Source organism: Nerophis ophidion, linkage group LG03 (genome assembly GCF_033978795.1).
Source record: "Nerophis ophidion isolate RoL-2023_Sa linkage group LG03, RoL_Noph_v1.0, whole genome shotgun sequence".
NCBI lineage: Eukaryota > Metazoa > Chordata > Actinopteri > Syngnathiformes > Syngnathidae > Nerophis > Nerophis ophidion.
In genome coordinates, this window is record NC_084613.1 from 44,892,736 (window position 1) to 44,908,722 (window position 15,987).

The 15,987-nt window shown below is 39.5% G+C and overlaps 1 protein-coding gene across 2 annotated transcripts in view; it reads right to left on the bottom strand.

Annotated features, from left to right (window-relative positions):
• zgc:163014 (uncharacterized protein LOC100038766 homolog) overlaps positions 1-15,372 on the bottom strand; it is a 15,960-nt gene extending 588 nt beyond the window's left edge. The window contains exons 1-13 of one of the 2 annotated variants that reach the window (XM_061895324.1): positions 15,058-15,372; positions 14,804-14,974; positions 14,642-14,735; positions 9,700-9,822; positions 9,542-9,628; positions 9,155-9,323; positions 8,950-9,078; positions 6,310-6,497; positions 6,167-6,236; positions 6,040-6,097; positions 5,866-5,957; positions 5,746-5,800; positions 5,541-5,638 (exon numbers count right to left, since the gene is read on the bottom strand). In XM_061895324.1, coding sequence (XP_061751308.1) covers positions 5,541-5,638; positions 5,746-5,800; positions 5,866-5,957; positions 6,040-6,097; positions 6,167-6,236; positions 6,310-6,497; positions 8,950-9,078; positions 9,155-9,323; positions 9,542-9,628; positions 9,700-9,822; positions 14,642-14,735; positions 14,804-14,974; positions 15,058-15,119 — 1,396 coding nt within the window. In that variant the 5' untranslated portion in view covers positions 15,120-15,372. Of the gene's footprint in view, positions 1-5,540; positions 5,639-5,745; positions 5,801-5,865; positions 5,958-6,039; positions 6,237-6,309; positions 6,498-8,949; positions 9,079-9,154; positions 9,324-9,541; positions 9,629-9,699; positions 9,823-14,641; positions 14,736-14,803; positions 14,975-15,057 lie in introns of both variants that reach the window. The other variant, XM_061895323.1, reaches the window with a different exon arrangement.
• Positions 15,373-15,987: the final 615 nt, after the last annotated feature.

Here is a 15,987-nt window from a genome sequence, read left to right on the forward strand (position 1 = left end):
TGTTAGTGAAACCCCCCCATCATCAAATGCCCCAGACATTGTCTAGTTGATAATTTGACCGAAATGAAGGAAAAAGAAACTTAAAATGTTCGGAGTTTCAACCACTGAGATCTCAGTTCATCACAACACTCCAAAAGATGGATCACAGCCTTCATGATTTCATATCATGTCACAAATCAGCTTAATAGATACTTTGATTTTATAGTACAGTAGTACCAGCCTTTATTAAAAAAGGATGTTAAGAGAATACTATGAAAAGACTACAGTACTATTAACACTGATTAAACTTATTTTAAGAAGTGAGGTGCATCTGCAGCATACATCAATTTTGCACTATGCTTTTGTCATTTACAACTTTTTTTTTTTTTTTTCAAGAGAGATTTGACATTGGCTTTCCTACAGATATCCAATTGTGTTCAGCACTTAATTTCTAATACAGATACCAACTGCTCCATAACTATGCAGCAGCTCTTAGGTCACATCTGCTTTAATGAATAAACACATACTTCTTTACTGTGATGAGCAAGACAAATACTGCAATGTAAGTTATAGGAAAAGCGCCATATTTGAATTCAACGTTTTGTCTCACCAAAATAGCCATTACAAAAAAATAATGATCAATAGTCAACTAAAATAACACGTTCTCCTACCATTACCGAGTAAGACAGGTTAGTCTTTTGAATCAATAAGATGTCCAATAAATGAAGACGACAATTTGGAAAGTTGCACCTTTTTACATGGCACAAACATCCATTTAAAAAAATAAAGTAAAGTATGAAAGTCTGGACTAATACAATCAGTGAAATTATAAACCGGGTATAGCTGGGTAGTTTTCTTCAGTATTGACAAGTCACTATTTTGCTGCATGTGAGAGTGATTCCTCCTGGGGTGTAATATTAGAAATTTTGAAAGAAGATGCCTGTGGAGGGGGGGCGTGGCCTGCGGACCTGCAGCAAAGCGGGGTGTGCCAGGACCGGCTTTGAGATCAGCGACAAGTGCGTAGATGTTCCACCTGGGCCTCTTTTTCGGACAGCTTCCTGCAGATGTAAAGGATGGGTCGGTCGACGCCCTCCACCTGCTGTGACAAAACAGCTCCCAGTCCTCTGTCTGACGCGTCAGCCTGCAGACAAAACGGGAGAGAAAAGTCAGGCATGTATGTGCAGGACCGGCTACTCGCAGAGGGCCTTTTTAACCCTCTCAAATGCCTTTTGGCACTGCTCCGTCCACTGGACAAGATATGGAGCACCCTTTCGGGTGAGGTCAGTTAGTGGGCTGGCCAGGTCCGCAAACCGGGGTATAAACCTCCGGTGGTAACCTGCCAGACCCGAAAACTGACCTCACCCGAAAGGGTGTTCCAGATCTGGTCGAGTGGACGGAGAAGTGCCAGCAGGCGTTTGAGAGGGTTAAAAAGGCCCTCTGCGAGGAGCTGGTCCTGCACGTGCCTGATTTTTCTCTCCCGTTTTGTCAGCAGGCTGACGCGTCGGGCAGAGGATTGGGATCGGTTTTGTCCCGGCCCATCCTTTACAACAGCAAGATGCTGTCAGAAAGAGAGGCCCAGGTGGGCCATCTACGCACCTGTCGCTGATGTCGAAGCCGGTCCTGGCACACCCTGCTTCGCTGCAGGCCCGCAGGCCACACCCCCATCCACAACACCTTTACTGCCACATTACATAACCAACGCTTTACAGTCATTGTCAATTGCATTATTGACAAGCCAAAACGCCAAACACTGAAGTAATCCCACGCTGTGGAGATACAGGTCTTGTGTTAGCAAGTTTTTTGTTTTGTGGAGCACAGTGCAGTATGATGAAGTCATCCTTTGCACACAGGAATCCAGGAAATAGTCATGGTCAAAAGTGTACAGACACACTTGTAAAGAACATAATGTCATGGCTGTCTTGAGTTTCCAATAATTTCTACAACTCATATTTTTTTGTGATAGATTGATTGAAGCACATACTTGTTGGTCACAAAAAACAATGATGAAGTTTGTTTCTTTTATGATTTTATAATGGGTCTACTAAAAATGCGACCAAATCTGCTGGGTCAAAAGTATACATACAGCTATGTTAATATTTGGTTACATTTCCCTTGGCAAGTTAATCTGCGATAAGGTGCGTTTGGTAGCCATCCACAAGCTTCTGGTTGAATTTTTGACCACTCCTCTTGACAAACTTGGTGCAGTTCAGTTCAATTTGTTGGTTTTCTAACATGGACTTGTTTCTTCAGCATTGTCCACACGTTTAAGTCAGGACTTTGGGATGGCCATTCTAAAATCTTAATTCTAGCCTGATTTAGCCATTCCTTTACCACTTTTGATGTGTGTTTGGGGTCATTGTCCTGTTGGAACACCCGGCTGCGCCCAAGACCCAACCTCCAGGCTGATGATTTTAGGTTGTCCTGAAGAATTTGGAGGTAATCCTCCCTTTTTCATTGTCCCATTTACTCTCTGTAAAGCACCAGTTCCATTGGCAGCAAAACAGGCCCAGAGCATAATATTACCACCACCATGCTTGACGGTAACATGGTGTTCCTGCGATTAAAAGAGTCACCTTTTCTCCTCCAAACATATTGCTGGGTGATGTGGCCAAACAGCTAAATTTTTGTTTCATCTGACCGCAGAACTTTCCTCCAGAAAGTCTTATCGTTGTCCATGTGATGTCAGATGAAACAATAATTTAGCTGGTTGGCCACAATACCCAGCAATATATCTGAAGGAGAAAATGGGAGGCCTTTAATCCCAGAAACACCATTCCTACCGTCAAGCATGTTGGTGGTAATATTATGCTCTGGGCCTGTTTTGCTGCCAATGGAACTGGTGCTTTACAGAGAGTAAATGGGACAATGAAAAAGGGAAGATTACCTCCAAATTTTCAGGGAAAACTTAAATCATCAGCCCGGAGGTTTGGTCTTGGGCGCAGTTGGGTGTTCCAACAGGACTATGACCCCAAGCACACGTCAAAAGTGGTAAAGAAATGGCTAAATCAGGCTAGAATTTAGGTTTTAGATTGGCCTTCCAAAATCCTGACTTAAATGTGTGGACAATGCTGAAGAAAAAAGTGCATGTCAGAAAACAAACACATTTAGCTTAACTGCACCAATTTTGTCAAGAGTGGTCAAAAATTCAACCAGAAGCTTGTGGATGGCTACCAAAAGCACCTTATTGCAGTGAAACTTGCCAAAGGACATGTAACCAAATATTAACATTGCTGTATGTATACTTTAAACCCTGCAGATTTTGTCACATTTTCAGTAGACCCATAATAAATTCATAAATGAACCAAACTTCATGAATGTTTTTTGTAATCAACATGTGCTCCAATCACTCGATCACAAAGAAATACAAGTTGTAGAAACTATTGGAAACTCAAGATAGCTGTGATATTATGTCCTTCCCAAGTGTATGTAAACTTTTGACCACGAGTGTACATACCCCGGCATGATCGGAAATAATATTTTTAATACAGATTGATTATATCAGACATTTCAAACTGTTTTAACTTTAAAATAGCCATTACAGTTAAAATTTAATTTTTTTTTGAAGAAACTTGTTTCCAAACTTAAAAAAGTGGGTTTAACTTGAAGAAGTTCCACTTTTACTGATAAATTTGAAAAAAAAAAAAAAATCTCAGTAGGTCATATACAGGAGGGGTTCTTAACCTTTTTGACCTCAGGGACCAACTTTTCTATGGAAGTAGAACTGTCTCACATCAACTTATATATCTTAATATGATAATACATATGCATATATTAATAAATATTCAAATATGATATACAAATTAAAGAATTTGTATAAACACGTATTTGTAAATATATTTTTGAGATTTGAAAATATATACAAATAAAAATTTATAAATATAAAAATTTGACTTGCAAAATAAATCAAGAATTTGTACAAACAAACGTGTGTTTGTAAATGCATTTGAGATTTTAATATAAATGCCTGATTTTGTATTGAATTTGCATATGTGGATAGTTTTTTTACTTTTGTGTCGATGAGACATTCCTCCCACAAACCAGATGCACAAATAAATGTGACCTAAACAACCAGCAGAGGGCACTGCAGCCTGATAAGACAGTGGTTCTCAAATGGGGGTACGCGTACCCTTGGGGGTACTTGAAGGTATGCCAAGGGGTACGTGAGATTTTTTTTAAATATTCTTAAAATAGCAACAATTCAAAAATCCTTTATAAATATATTTATTTAATAATACTTCAACAAAATATGAATTAAAGTTCATACTCTCTGAAAAGAAATGCAACATTCAGTCTTGACAGCTAGATTTTTTGTGGACATGTTCCTTAAATATTATTGTTAAAGATTTATTTTTTTGTGAAGAAATGTTTAGAATTAAGTTCCTGAATTCAGATGGATCTCTATTATAATCCCCAAAGAGGGCACTTTAAGTTGATGATTACTTATTTGTGTAGAAATCTTTATTTATAATTGAATCACTTGTTTATTTTTCAACAAGTTTCTATTTATTTGTATATATTTTTTTCCAAATAGTTCAAGAAAGACCACTACAAATGAGCAATATTTTGCACTGTTATACAATTTAATAAACCAGAAACTGATGACATAGTGCTGTATTTTACTTCTTTATCTCTTTTTTTCAACCAAAAATGCTTTGCTCTGATTAGGGTGTACTTGAATTAAATTAATGTTCACAGGGGGTACATCACTGAAAAAAGGTTGAGAACCACTGTGATAAGAGATCAGTATCTACATCGGGACAAAGTCATTAAACGGCATTGATACAATAAAATAAACAACTAGCACGGTCTTTCAGATGAACTGGATAAATTAGCATTAGCTAATACAGCGCTAACATTAGCTAGCTCAGGCCCCTTGTGAGTTCTCTCTGTAAATACGTGGATTTTTTTTGTGCAGAGAACTCCAGGCATTTTGCATATAATGCTCTGTGACCCAGACCGCTCTGGCTGCATTGCCTTCTGCTGGTTGTTTAGGCGAGTATGTAGGTCACATATGTATTAATATCATATATTATATATGTATATATATACATACATACATATATATACAGACAATTGTACTTCCATACTTTTCCATTACAGAGAAGCCCAAGGCCCACTCAAATATTAACACTATATTAGTTATCTTACTCTTGATTTGAATTGTGTTCATTAATTATATCTAACCAACTTAGTTTACAACCTTGTCAATTGATCTGAAACCATGTGTTAATCAAAGATTATTATCAGGGTTTAGAGCAGGCGGTTACAAAATACTAATCAAATATACTCCATGAGAAGGGACTCAAAAAACCAAAAGAAATAAATGTACAATTACGCAGTGCTAAAATAAATACATTCTGAATAAATTATAATACCGTTTCTTAAAAGAAACTGTATACAAAATTTAAGTCCCAATGAAAATACAGCTACATCACTTTAGTAATTTTTGAGTAAGTACAGACTGCAGCTGAGAAACTGATAATTTTTGGAAGCACTCTTGGGGGGGCTTACGGCCCAACCATGGGCCCTTTGGTTAAGAAACACTGGTATATAGTACTTACCAGTATTGAAAACATGTACATCCTGCAAAGGACCAATCGTGCTACATCCCCCGTTCACTAAAATCTTGTTGTCTGAAACTGGGAGAGCAGCATGAAACCTGTTCAAGTATACACAAATAGAGGTTTTTTTTTTAAATGGAAAGACATTTAACGTGCTATATTGAAGACATGACATTTTCTCAAGGTCTTTCAAAGCTGCACGCACCCTCGAGGCAACGGCGGCATGTTCTCGCACTTCACAGCTGTGTACTCCATGAAGCCTTCACCCGGAAAGGAAAATAAATATCCATGACATCTGTGCAAACAAATATAACATTTTTCTTACCCAGGTCTAAAACATGGAGGTCATTTAGGTAAGTTGCAGTTGTCCTGCCACCAAATATGATCAATTTTTGTGACAGGAGTGTGGCTGAATGTCTATTGGGCAAAAGAAAATACATAATAAATTAACGACCCTTAAGAAAGTAAATGTGATGTAGTGATTATAAAGGATACGGACCCAAAGCGAGGCATAGGTTTGTCCCCCTCTACAATGGGCTGATACCACAGTTCAAAATCTGGGTTGAAAATGTACAAAGCATTACTGCACATCTTATCCCTGGAAGACTGACGCGGATGAATCCCACCAAAGACAAACAGCTCCTTCTCATAAAAAGCAGCAGAGTGATATGCCAAGGAAGGAATGTTTCCTTTTGCCTAAATGAAGCAAAGTATATCAAAAAGCTGAATTTTTCAATGTTTATTTCCTACAAGCTTGTGACAAACTTACTGTGACAAGCTTCCACTTCCAGGTCAGAGTATTTAGAATGTACAGCTCGCTGTAGCGTTGACCCTCCCTCAGGCCACCGTACACCAAGATCGTCTTAGAGTCCGGGTCGTAGGTCGCAGAGAATCCTCGGGTGCAAGATGGTGCAGGTCCAGATGTGGATGAGTTCATTTGATACCAAAGGTCATTGTCTGCAAGAGAGGCAACCATATTGGGGCTGCAGCACTTACAATTCAGTAGAGCACAAGACCAAGGGACGGCGTGGCGCAGTGGAATAGTGGCCGTGCGCAACCCGAGGGTCCCTGTTTCAATCCCCACCTAGTACCAACCTCGTCACGTCCGTTTCCTGAGCAAGACACTTCACTCTTGCTCCTGATGGGTGCTGGTTAGCGCCTTGCAGCAGCTCCCTCCATTAGTGTGTGAATGTGTGTGTGAATGGGTAAATGTGGAAGTAGTGTCAAAGCGCTTTGAGTACCTTGAAGGTAGAAAAGCGCTAAACAAGTACAACCCGTTTATCATTTACCTCCTTCAAGGTTGATTATCCCTCATTTGAAATTAGCAACATTTGTAAGAACTATGCATATGCTTCAATTATGTCATTAAAAATGTGTGCATTTTTAATGACATAATTGAAGCATATGCATATGAAATAGCAAGACAAAATTCAAAGGGTCATAATAGTGAAGGAAAATTCCAGAGCCATACAAAAAAGTTTGTTCTTCCTTGGACCATCAAGCGGCATGCGGAGGAGCATTTTTCAGTCACAACTGTTTCGATCTAGTAAATTCCATGCCCAAGAGGATCAATGCAATGCTAGTGACTCGAAATATTCACAGACACAATTTGGACATGTTTTACTCACATGTTATTTAGCTACATAGACAGTGTGTTGACTTGGAGAACAGAAAATACATAGTGATTTCCAAGTTCAATAAAGTACTATCTATCTATTGAATAAAGTTATGGCAAACAGAGATTAAGACAGTTTCCACTCTTCCTGAAATGTTCTAGATGATAGAAAAAAGTTACTATAATCATACAGTAATATATCCCCTTGTCCACCTCCTTCTTTGGAAGTGTTCTTTCCTACAATTTTAACTTGTGACTAAATGTACTTACAATGGTCAATCAAGCATATTTGCAACTCAACTTTCTCTTCTTACTTGTTTCCCCTCATTCTGTTACTCTACAAATATTTGTATGTTTTCAATAAACCACTGAAAAACCATAAAATTCATTTTGTTTCACCCCGTTTACTGCACAACCATGCGAGAGAAAAAACTGCACTCGCGAACCAATACGGCTATTTAGTTGCTAGTTTTGTCTTGAGTGCTAAACTGCGGCTGTTTAGCGTTGCCCTTGTAGCTCCCTGGAGCCTTTTCAAAAATTTGTGAAAATGGAAAAAGGGGAAAAAAATATATCTTGTTTTATTATGGTTTCTGTAGGAGAGCACACGACACAAACTTTCCTAATTGTCAGCAAGCCAAATGTTTAATAGGTTTGTGTTTATGCTTCACCGATGAGTATTCGGCAAGCGCTGTTTTGTCCTACTAATTTCAACAGTCCTTGAACTCACCGTAGTTGTGTGGACTGTGACCCAAAAGTTTGCTCACATTATAACTTTCTCCGACGCTGCCCCAGAAAGACGTGTTTGATGCCACTTTTTCTGTCTCATTTCTTTCGCCAAACGTTTTATGTTGTGCATGAATGCACAAAGGTGAGCTTTATTGATGTTATCGACTTGTGTGGAGTGCTAAATCAGTAATATTTGGTCACTGCATTACTGCAAGCTAATCAATGCTAATATGCTATTTAGGCTAGCTGTATGTTTTGTGCCATGTCGTTCCAGACCACAAGAAATAAATCTATGAGAAGACAGCCTGGCATTTCCTTTAACTTGGACATACATTCTTTATCTTTGGCCATTCTAAGTCATCCATCCATTTCTACCGTTTATTCCATTCGGGGTAATTTCCAGTAGTTTCATTGTCTGACAACCCTTAGTTTTACTATTTTACAATGTATACAAATTTGCAGAATAAATATTAAATTTCAACATTTCTGTCAAAGATTTGCATCAGCCTTCACCACTTGGTCATTTTGATAGTATATGTTAAAATGCCTAATATAGACACTTGTATCATGTGTTGCCTTCATTGTATTAGGCTTTTAATTTTTTGCGGCTCCATAAAGATTTGTTTTGTATTTTTGGTCCAATATGGCTCTTTAAACATTTTGGTTTGCAGACCTCTGTGCTAAACCCTTAACAAGGTCTGAAAAGTAAATTGAAAGCACTGGATTGCAGAAGTTTTCTAGGCAGAAATGCCAATTTGTTAAACGGGTAGCATCACGTGGGGCGCTGCATCGATTGAAGCAGACACGAGTTCTGCTTTAATGTTGCCCAGAAGATAAGATGACAGTCATGCCCATAACTTTGAACCTGTTTGCATTTGCTCACAAGGCAAGTAGAAGATGCCTCAACGTTGTGGTTTTTAGGACATTTTACGCTTTTCTCGTCATTTTCCATGAATGGTCATTCATTTTACAAGTTTTCCAGGCCACGTGGAAACACTGAAAGAGTGTGTTTTATGTTTTTTTCCCAAACAAAAACGATTCTGCCTTGGAAGCTGACAGTGTACTGACCTAACTCCAGCTTCCATAAAGAGTCCTTGCTGAAGTTTTCCTCCAAAGTTTCACCCCCAATGAGGATGACGGTGTCAGGGTCAATGAGGCACATGGAGTGGCTCCAACGTTTTGACGGAAACACTGAAACTGAGCCAGGCATTTATTAATAACTTTTTTTTTCTGCCCCCTGACGTGAAACTGTGTATATATTTTTATTTCTGACCTTCTTTGTCCTCTTCCTTTATCAGCACAGTCATTTCATCTTTGCTGTTAAACCTCATTTTCTTGGGAGTTGACGATCGCCCAATGTCCTCTCTGGAAATCTCCATTTTCTCTGCGCTCCATGGTAGGCGACGTCTCCTGCTGATGGCAGTTCGTTGGGGCGTCTCATCCTATCCCGAAATAAACATACTATCAAAATATCATTGTGAACATTTTTGCACTGGAAAAAATAAATTAAAAAAAAAAAGGTAGAAACTTTATCTAATAATTATCCTATGGGTTGCATTTGCGTTAATTGCATCTCTGATGAAAACCTCTAAGTGCTGACTATTATCGACTCACATATTGCAAAAATACTTACCATTGGCCAAAGTGAAGATTTACTTACCAAGGCCGAATCACTGGTGTCAACTTTATTAACGTGGATCTCGCCATAGTAAACACTGTCGCCCAACTGTGAGGTGTTGGGGGTCACCTACCAGGAAAGGTGTGTGTGAATTTGGCCGATACACCACACGTGAACAGACTTCAAGCCAGCTGGCTCACCGTGTCTTCTGCAGCACTTTGGTGTGAGGTGCAGGAGAGATCAGTGATGCCGAACTGCTCTGGGAACAAACATTCCCTTTTGACCAGTGGGGTACTGTTCAAGGTGCTGTGTGGCTCCTGAAACTGCATTTGAAAGAGTGAAAACTCAATAAATAGAATGTAAAGTAATCTCTTAAAGTAACAATATATTATTTAATAAAAATGTGTTAATCGTCAGATTTCAGCAATATTAAACATATCTTATTTAGGGAAAATCTTGTAAGCTTTTTTTTTCTTTTCCAAGATGGCGCCAGTGTAGTGGCTGCTGTTAGCAGGAGCTCTGTGCTCTTGTGTCATCCTTTTGTGTTTTCCTCTTGTTTTCATGTTTTATTATATTATTTATATTTATATATATATATATATATATATATATATATATATATATATATATATATATATATATATATATATATATATATATTTATATATTTTTTATTTTTTTTGTCTTTTGTTCTGGGACCCTTTTGGACTGTGTGACAAGGGGTGGCACTTTCGTGACCTGTGCGGTGCTTTTACGTGGACTTCTGGATCTGCCTCCCGGGAGCCTTTTGGCCATGGAGACCAGCTGCTGGGTCTCTGCCACACCAGAGTCCATTTGGAGAGACTGGAGGAGATGCAGATGAAGGGACAGGGCTGCGGAACTAGCACTGAGCGTCGGGACAGACAAGGTTCACAGTGTCTTGGCTGAATGAGCAGGTATCAGACACCCCGGTCTTTTTGGACGTATCCTCGCTCATCCATGCGGACTGGACACTGGCCGAGAGTTGGTTGGCAACCGAGAGTGGAGTCGGCTCTCTTGGTTGCTTTGTTGAGTCTGCTCCTGTCTCTGGCCATGCTCTTTCCACCCCAGGAGACGACGGCGTGGAACACCGCAGAAGCCACCAGAGTGTATGTTTATTTTATATTCATAGCTCAATGTAGAAGTGTCTGGTTGCATCAGCTCCGCAACTTTAATGTCTTAAGTGTCCTTTTTGTTCATTGATGTTTGATGTTTCCCTCTTACACACATGTAAGAATGTAAGAGGGATGTGTGCTATGGCTATGAGTTGTTTTTTTCCCTTGGCCTCAGTCTGGACCCCCTCTCCAGGGGCCCAGGCTTAGACGGATTGTTTTATTTTATTCTAATCTTTTTTTTTTTCTCCCAATCCCCCCAATTGTTTACCTGTATCTCATCTTTTTTGTGAGGGGCACTGGAAGTTGGCAGACCCGTCAGCGATCCTGTTCTGTCTCCCTGTAATGTTTGTCTGACCTTGAATGGGATTGTGCTGAAATTTTTAATTTCCCCTCGCGGATTAATAAAGTATGTCTGATTTTGATTCTGATTCTAAACAAATATTTTGGGTATACTTTAGAGTAGTACAAGTCAGTGAAAGGAGTATAGATTTATTATCCATGGAAAATAAGCCAATATCTATTATTGGCCTAATACTGTTGCAGGGAACACGAGTACACCTCAAATGTCCAAATTGTCTACAAAGAGTCAATATTTAGTATGAGCACTAGTGTTATGTAGCACTGTCTTAACCCTCTTGGTTCAGTTCAATTGGCCACATCATGATCTTTACCTTCTTCAGCAAAAAAATAATAATCTTGGAGGTGTTTGGGCTCCTTATGTTGAAAAATGAATGTTTCGCCCATATTAAAATTGCAGCCCCCACAATGCAGACAGAACTCATGCAGCCTCAGACCACAACACTACCACAAACAGGCTTGTTGACTGTTGGCCCAGACACAATTACCCTGCTATTCACTTGTGTTGCAAACTGTTTAGACCATAAACAAATCCTACAAAAGTCAGAAAGTTTCAAGAAAATGTCTTAAACTTCAGTCTGTGTACGATCATTCCCCAAAGTTTCTGTTATCTTACTAGCTTTGCATTGAAGTCATCCATCCATCCATCCATCCATCCATTTTCTATCGCTTATTCCCTTTTGGGGTTGCTGGCGCCTATCTCAGCTACAATCGGGCGGAAGGCGGGGTACACCCTGAACAAGTCGCCATCTCATCGCAGGGCCAACAAAGATAGACAGACAACACTCACACTCACATTCACACACTAGGGCCAATTTAGTGTTGCCAATCAACCTATCCCCAGGTGCATGTGGGAGGAAGCCAGAGAACCTGGAGGGAACCCTCGCATTCACGGGGAGAACATGCAAACTCCACACAGAAAGATCCCGAGCCTAGGATTGAACCCAGGACTGCAGGACCTTCGTATTGTGAGGCAGACGCACCAACCCCTCTGCCACCGTGAAGCCCGCATTGAAGTCATGTTCTTTCTGAAAGATGCAACGTATATGCAAACTTGCATATAGGTTGCGCAAAGTCGTCAATTACTCAAACACATTCCTCTTTGGAATGTTAGAATTAAGAGTTTGCACAATACCATACTCTCTAAAACAGAAATTCTCAAACTTTGTTCACCAAGTACCACCTCTGAAAACGCTTTGCTCTCCAAGTCCCAGCAAAAACACCAACATTAAAATACACTTACGTGGTAGGCCTAAATATTAATTAGAAACAAGGCAGACATTTTATTTAACAAGAATTATTAGCCTGTAACATTACACACAGTTTAAAGAGTTACACTGTGTTTGAATATTTCATCAAGTGATTTTTTGGCATACCACTAGATAGAGCCCGCATACCAATTACAGGGTGTTGGGGAAAAAATTTAGCGAGCTACACAACTTTTTAGGTAGGTTAATTTCATAGTGTCAACAACCAAGGGTGTAACACATGGATTTGTTTACTTTTTTGTTAACATTGAACATAAGTCACTGATGTAAACAATAATGGAGTGAAAATTGCAAGGCGTTTTTACATTCTTTTATACCCAACTTTACTACAAGATTGTATCATACAGTGTATGACCTGTGTATTTTATTTTATTGAAACAGACACACATGCACGCAAGGGGCATAACAACTAATAAATTGGCCATTGTGTCCCCTTACACTGGCTTACCGGTCTTGTGCCCAGTTATTACCCCCCCTTTCCTTTAAAAAAAATTACATCTAAAAAATTACACGCACACATGCTTTGGAGCCCCTGCCTCAAAAGAAAAAAATGTTTGCCTTGGTGCCCTAAAATATGAGCCCTCCTTTAAGGCAACGCTTGCCTTGGCAAGTTAAAATTCAAGGCCTGTAAATAGGCTTCCAAACAAAAAGCATTTTCCTTTGTTGACCAAGACATGCTGGTGAAGGCTATTGTTCCAATATCTCATGCACAAAAAAACATTTACAGAATCCATTTTTTTGGGGGGTCACCCTGTACATGCTGAAAATTAGAAGCAGGAAACAAGCTCAGGTAATGTTTTTGTAGCAATCTGTTCTAGTTTGAGCATATGAATATAATAATTAAATTCAAATGATTACCAATTGCTAAATTTTTTTAGAAAGTAATTTTACACTTATTTCGGAAATAGATCAATTCAAGTCAAAAAACCTGTCTCCCTTACAAGAGCCGAAATTGCCATTTCTAACAGCTACAAAACCTGTACACCGATTACTCTATAGTATATCCAAATAATTTTTACAATATTGTCTGTATATATCTTCTGTACTTTCAATGATTTTCAGGTTGGGGAAAATTCAAAGTAGTGATCTCATTGTCAATGCATATGGTTTGGAATAGGGCCCAATTTATGGAATGTTTAACATAAAAACATAATTTATCTGTAATCAATTTGATTTGGTGTGTGTTGACCTACACCAAATTAATTTATCAAGATTTCGGATAAATTAATTTAAATAAAGTACATAACAGTGGAATGTGTAAATTTGAATTGTTCTGATTCAAATATTCTTAAAACTGCTTCCATTGATTGATTCCTTTATATTTAAAAAAAATGGCCCTTTAAAAAAGAATGGTTCCCTCAAGATCCAAAATTACTATGGTTTGATGAAGAATGGAAACGTGACTAAATGGTGTTATTTCATGCCTTGAGGACTCATAATAAAAAAATGTTTGAAAAACTATTCAGAAGGTCGTGAACAGGCTTTTTATGCTCTAGCTGTGAAAATATTTGATTCATAATAAATTCCTAATTCCCGTAAATTCATTTATCGCGGTCATGTCCGGATTCAATTCTCAGCAATAAACAACGGACAACTGTACTGTATTAAAAATGGTTGTGGAAATATGAGAAAGTGTGCGTTTACAGTTAAATCGATATTTGTATTTTTTCTGATTATGAATGGACTTATAATTTAAGAAATGTTTTAAGAACGAATATTTCATTTTTAAAAGACATTTTTAGACCATCTCTTTCCTGCTGCACGTACATCAACAGCCTACCGCTTATTCCCTTTGGGGTCGCTGGTGGCTGGTGCCTATCTCAGCTACAATCGGGTGGAAGGCGGGGTACACCCTAGACAAGTCGCCACCTCATCGCAGTGCCAACACAGATAGACAGACAACATTCACACACTAGGGCCAATTTAGTGTTGCCAATCCACCTATCCCCAGGTGCATGTCTTTGCAAGTGGGAGGAAGCCGGAGTCCCTGGAGGGAACCCACGCATTCACGGGGAGAACATGCAAGCTCCACACAGAAAGATCCCGAGCCCAGGATTGAACCCAGGACTACTCAGGACCTTCGTATTGTGAGGCAGATGCACTAACCCCTGTCCCACCGTGAAGCCCAGTTTTGAAAATGTTTTATTCAAATTTTTAAAAACTGAATTACATAATTTGAATTGCGAATCATGTTGAACTGAGCATTGATTCTAAATCCAATCGTAACCCCAGGAATCAGAATCGTAAATTGCAGTCAGATTCCCATCCCTAGTAAGTATGTATGAACACTGCGTCAAAAATAGCCTACCTACTTCATCGTACTTAAATTATTTTACTTAATGCATTAGATATATGAAACAAAAGCCAAAAACATGTCCACACACCTGGAGCACAATCTTGCCATAAACTCCTTTCCTGCCTCTCTCTGCTGCCACAGCCAGTGTGTCAGAGTTCCAGTCCCCCTCAAAGGTCAGACACCTGTAGGAAGAGCACGTTGTCCATCTTATCTCCACGGTGGAAGAAGAAGAGGAAAAAGAAAAGCCTACCTAGCTTGTGATGTAAGCGTTCCAATGTTCTGAGACAGCACGTCAGCACTGACAACTACCTCCACCGAGACGGTGGTCTCACTGCACCCCCACTCGCCGAGCCCAAAGATCACCAGCTGTTTGGGTAAAGGCAGCGGGACGTGGACGTGGAAGTATCTTCGGTTTGACTTGCTGTACACCATTAATGAAAACAAATGGACGGCAGTAAAGATGGCGGAATAACATAACAAACGGTAAAATAATACGAATGGTACCTGATGAACTGTCGAGGAGCGTCGCGGAGCGACCAAAGAACGTAAAAGTTGATCCGTCCCATTCTTTGTTTCTTAAGCTTCTCAGTGAGTGTAAACAAAAAAAATTTCAGTACTTGTTTTTTTGTGCAGCACAAAAATGTAAGCCACCTTTTTGTGGCCTCTGATTGGTTCAGAACAAGGAAGTCACAGACTCGCACCTGATACTTAATTGCTACCTTTAATGTGTTATATGGCAGCACGGTAGATCAGGGGTTAGTGCATGTGCCTCCCAATACGAAGGTTCTGAGTAGTCCTGAGTTCAATCCCGGGCTCGGGATCTTTCTTTGTGGAGTTTGCATGTCCTCCCCGTGAATGCGTGGGTTACCTCCGGGTACTCCGGCTTCCTCCCACTTCCAAAGACATGCACCTGGGGATAGGTTGATTGGGAACACTAAGTGGTCCATAGTGTGTGAAAGTGAGTGTGAATGTTGTCTGTCTATCTGTGTTGGCCCTGCGATGAGATGGCGAGTTGTCCAGGGTGTACCCCGATTGTAGCTGAGATGGGCACCAGCGCCCCCAAAGGGAATAAGTGGTAGAAAATGGATGGATGGATGGATTTTGTTTTGTTAGCTCACAGCGGACATATGTTTCAGTTCAATTAAAAAAAACAAAAAACTTCACGATTTACGTTGTTTGAAGTATAAACATTATTTTGCAGTTTACATTTTATTTTGACGTTTTTTTTGTTTTTTTAACTTAAGACATCAAAAATTAATCCGTGTTGCCGTGTATTTACCATATTACCTTGAATTGCCGCCAGAGCGCTAATTGATTTAAAACCTCTTCTCACTCCTGCACTTACCAAAGGCATGCGGTAAAAGTAAGCATGCGCTAATTATTTTAAAACCTCTTCTCACTCCGGCACTTACCAAAGGTATGCAGTAAACATTT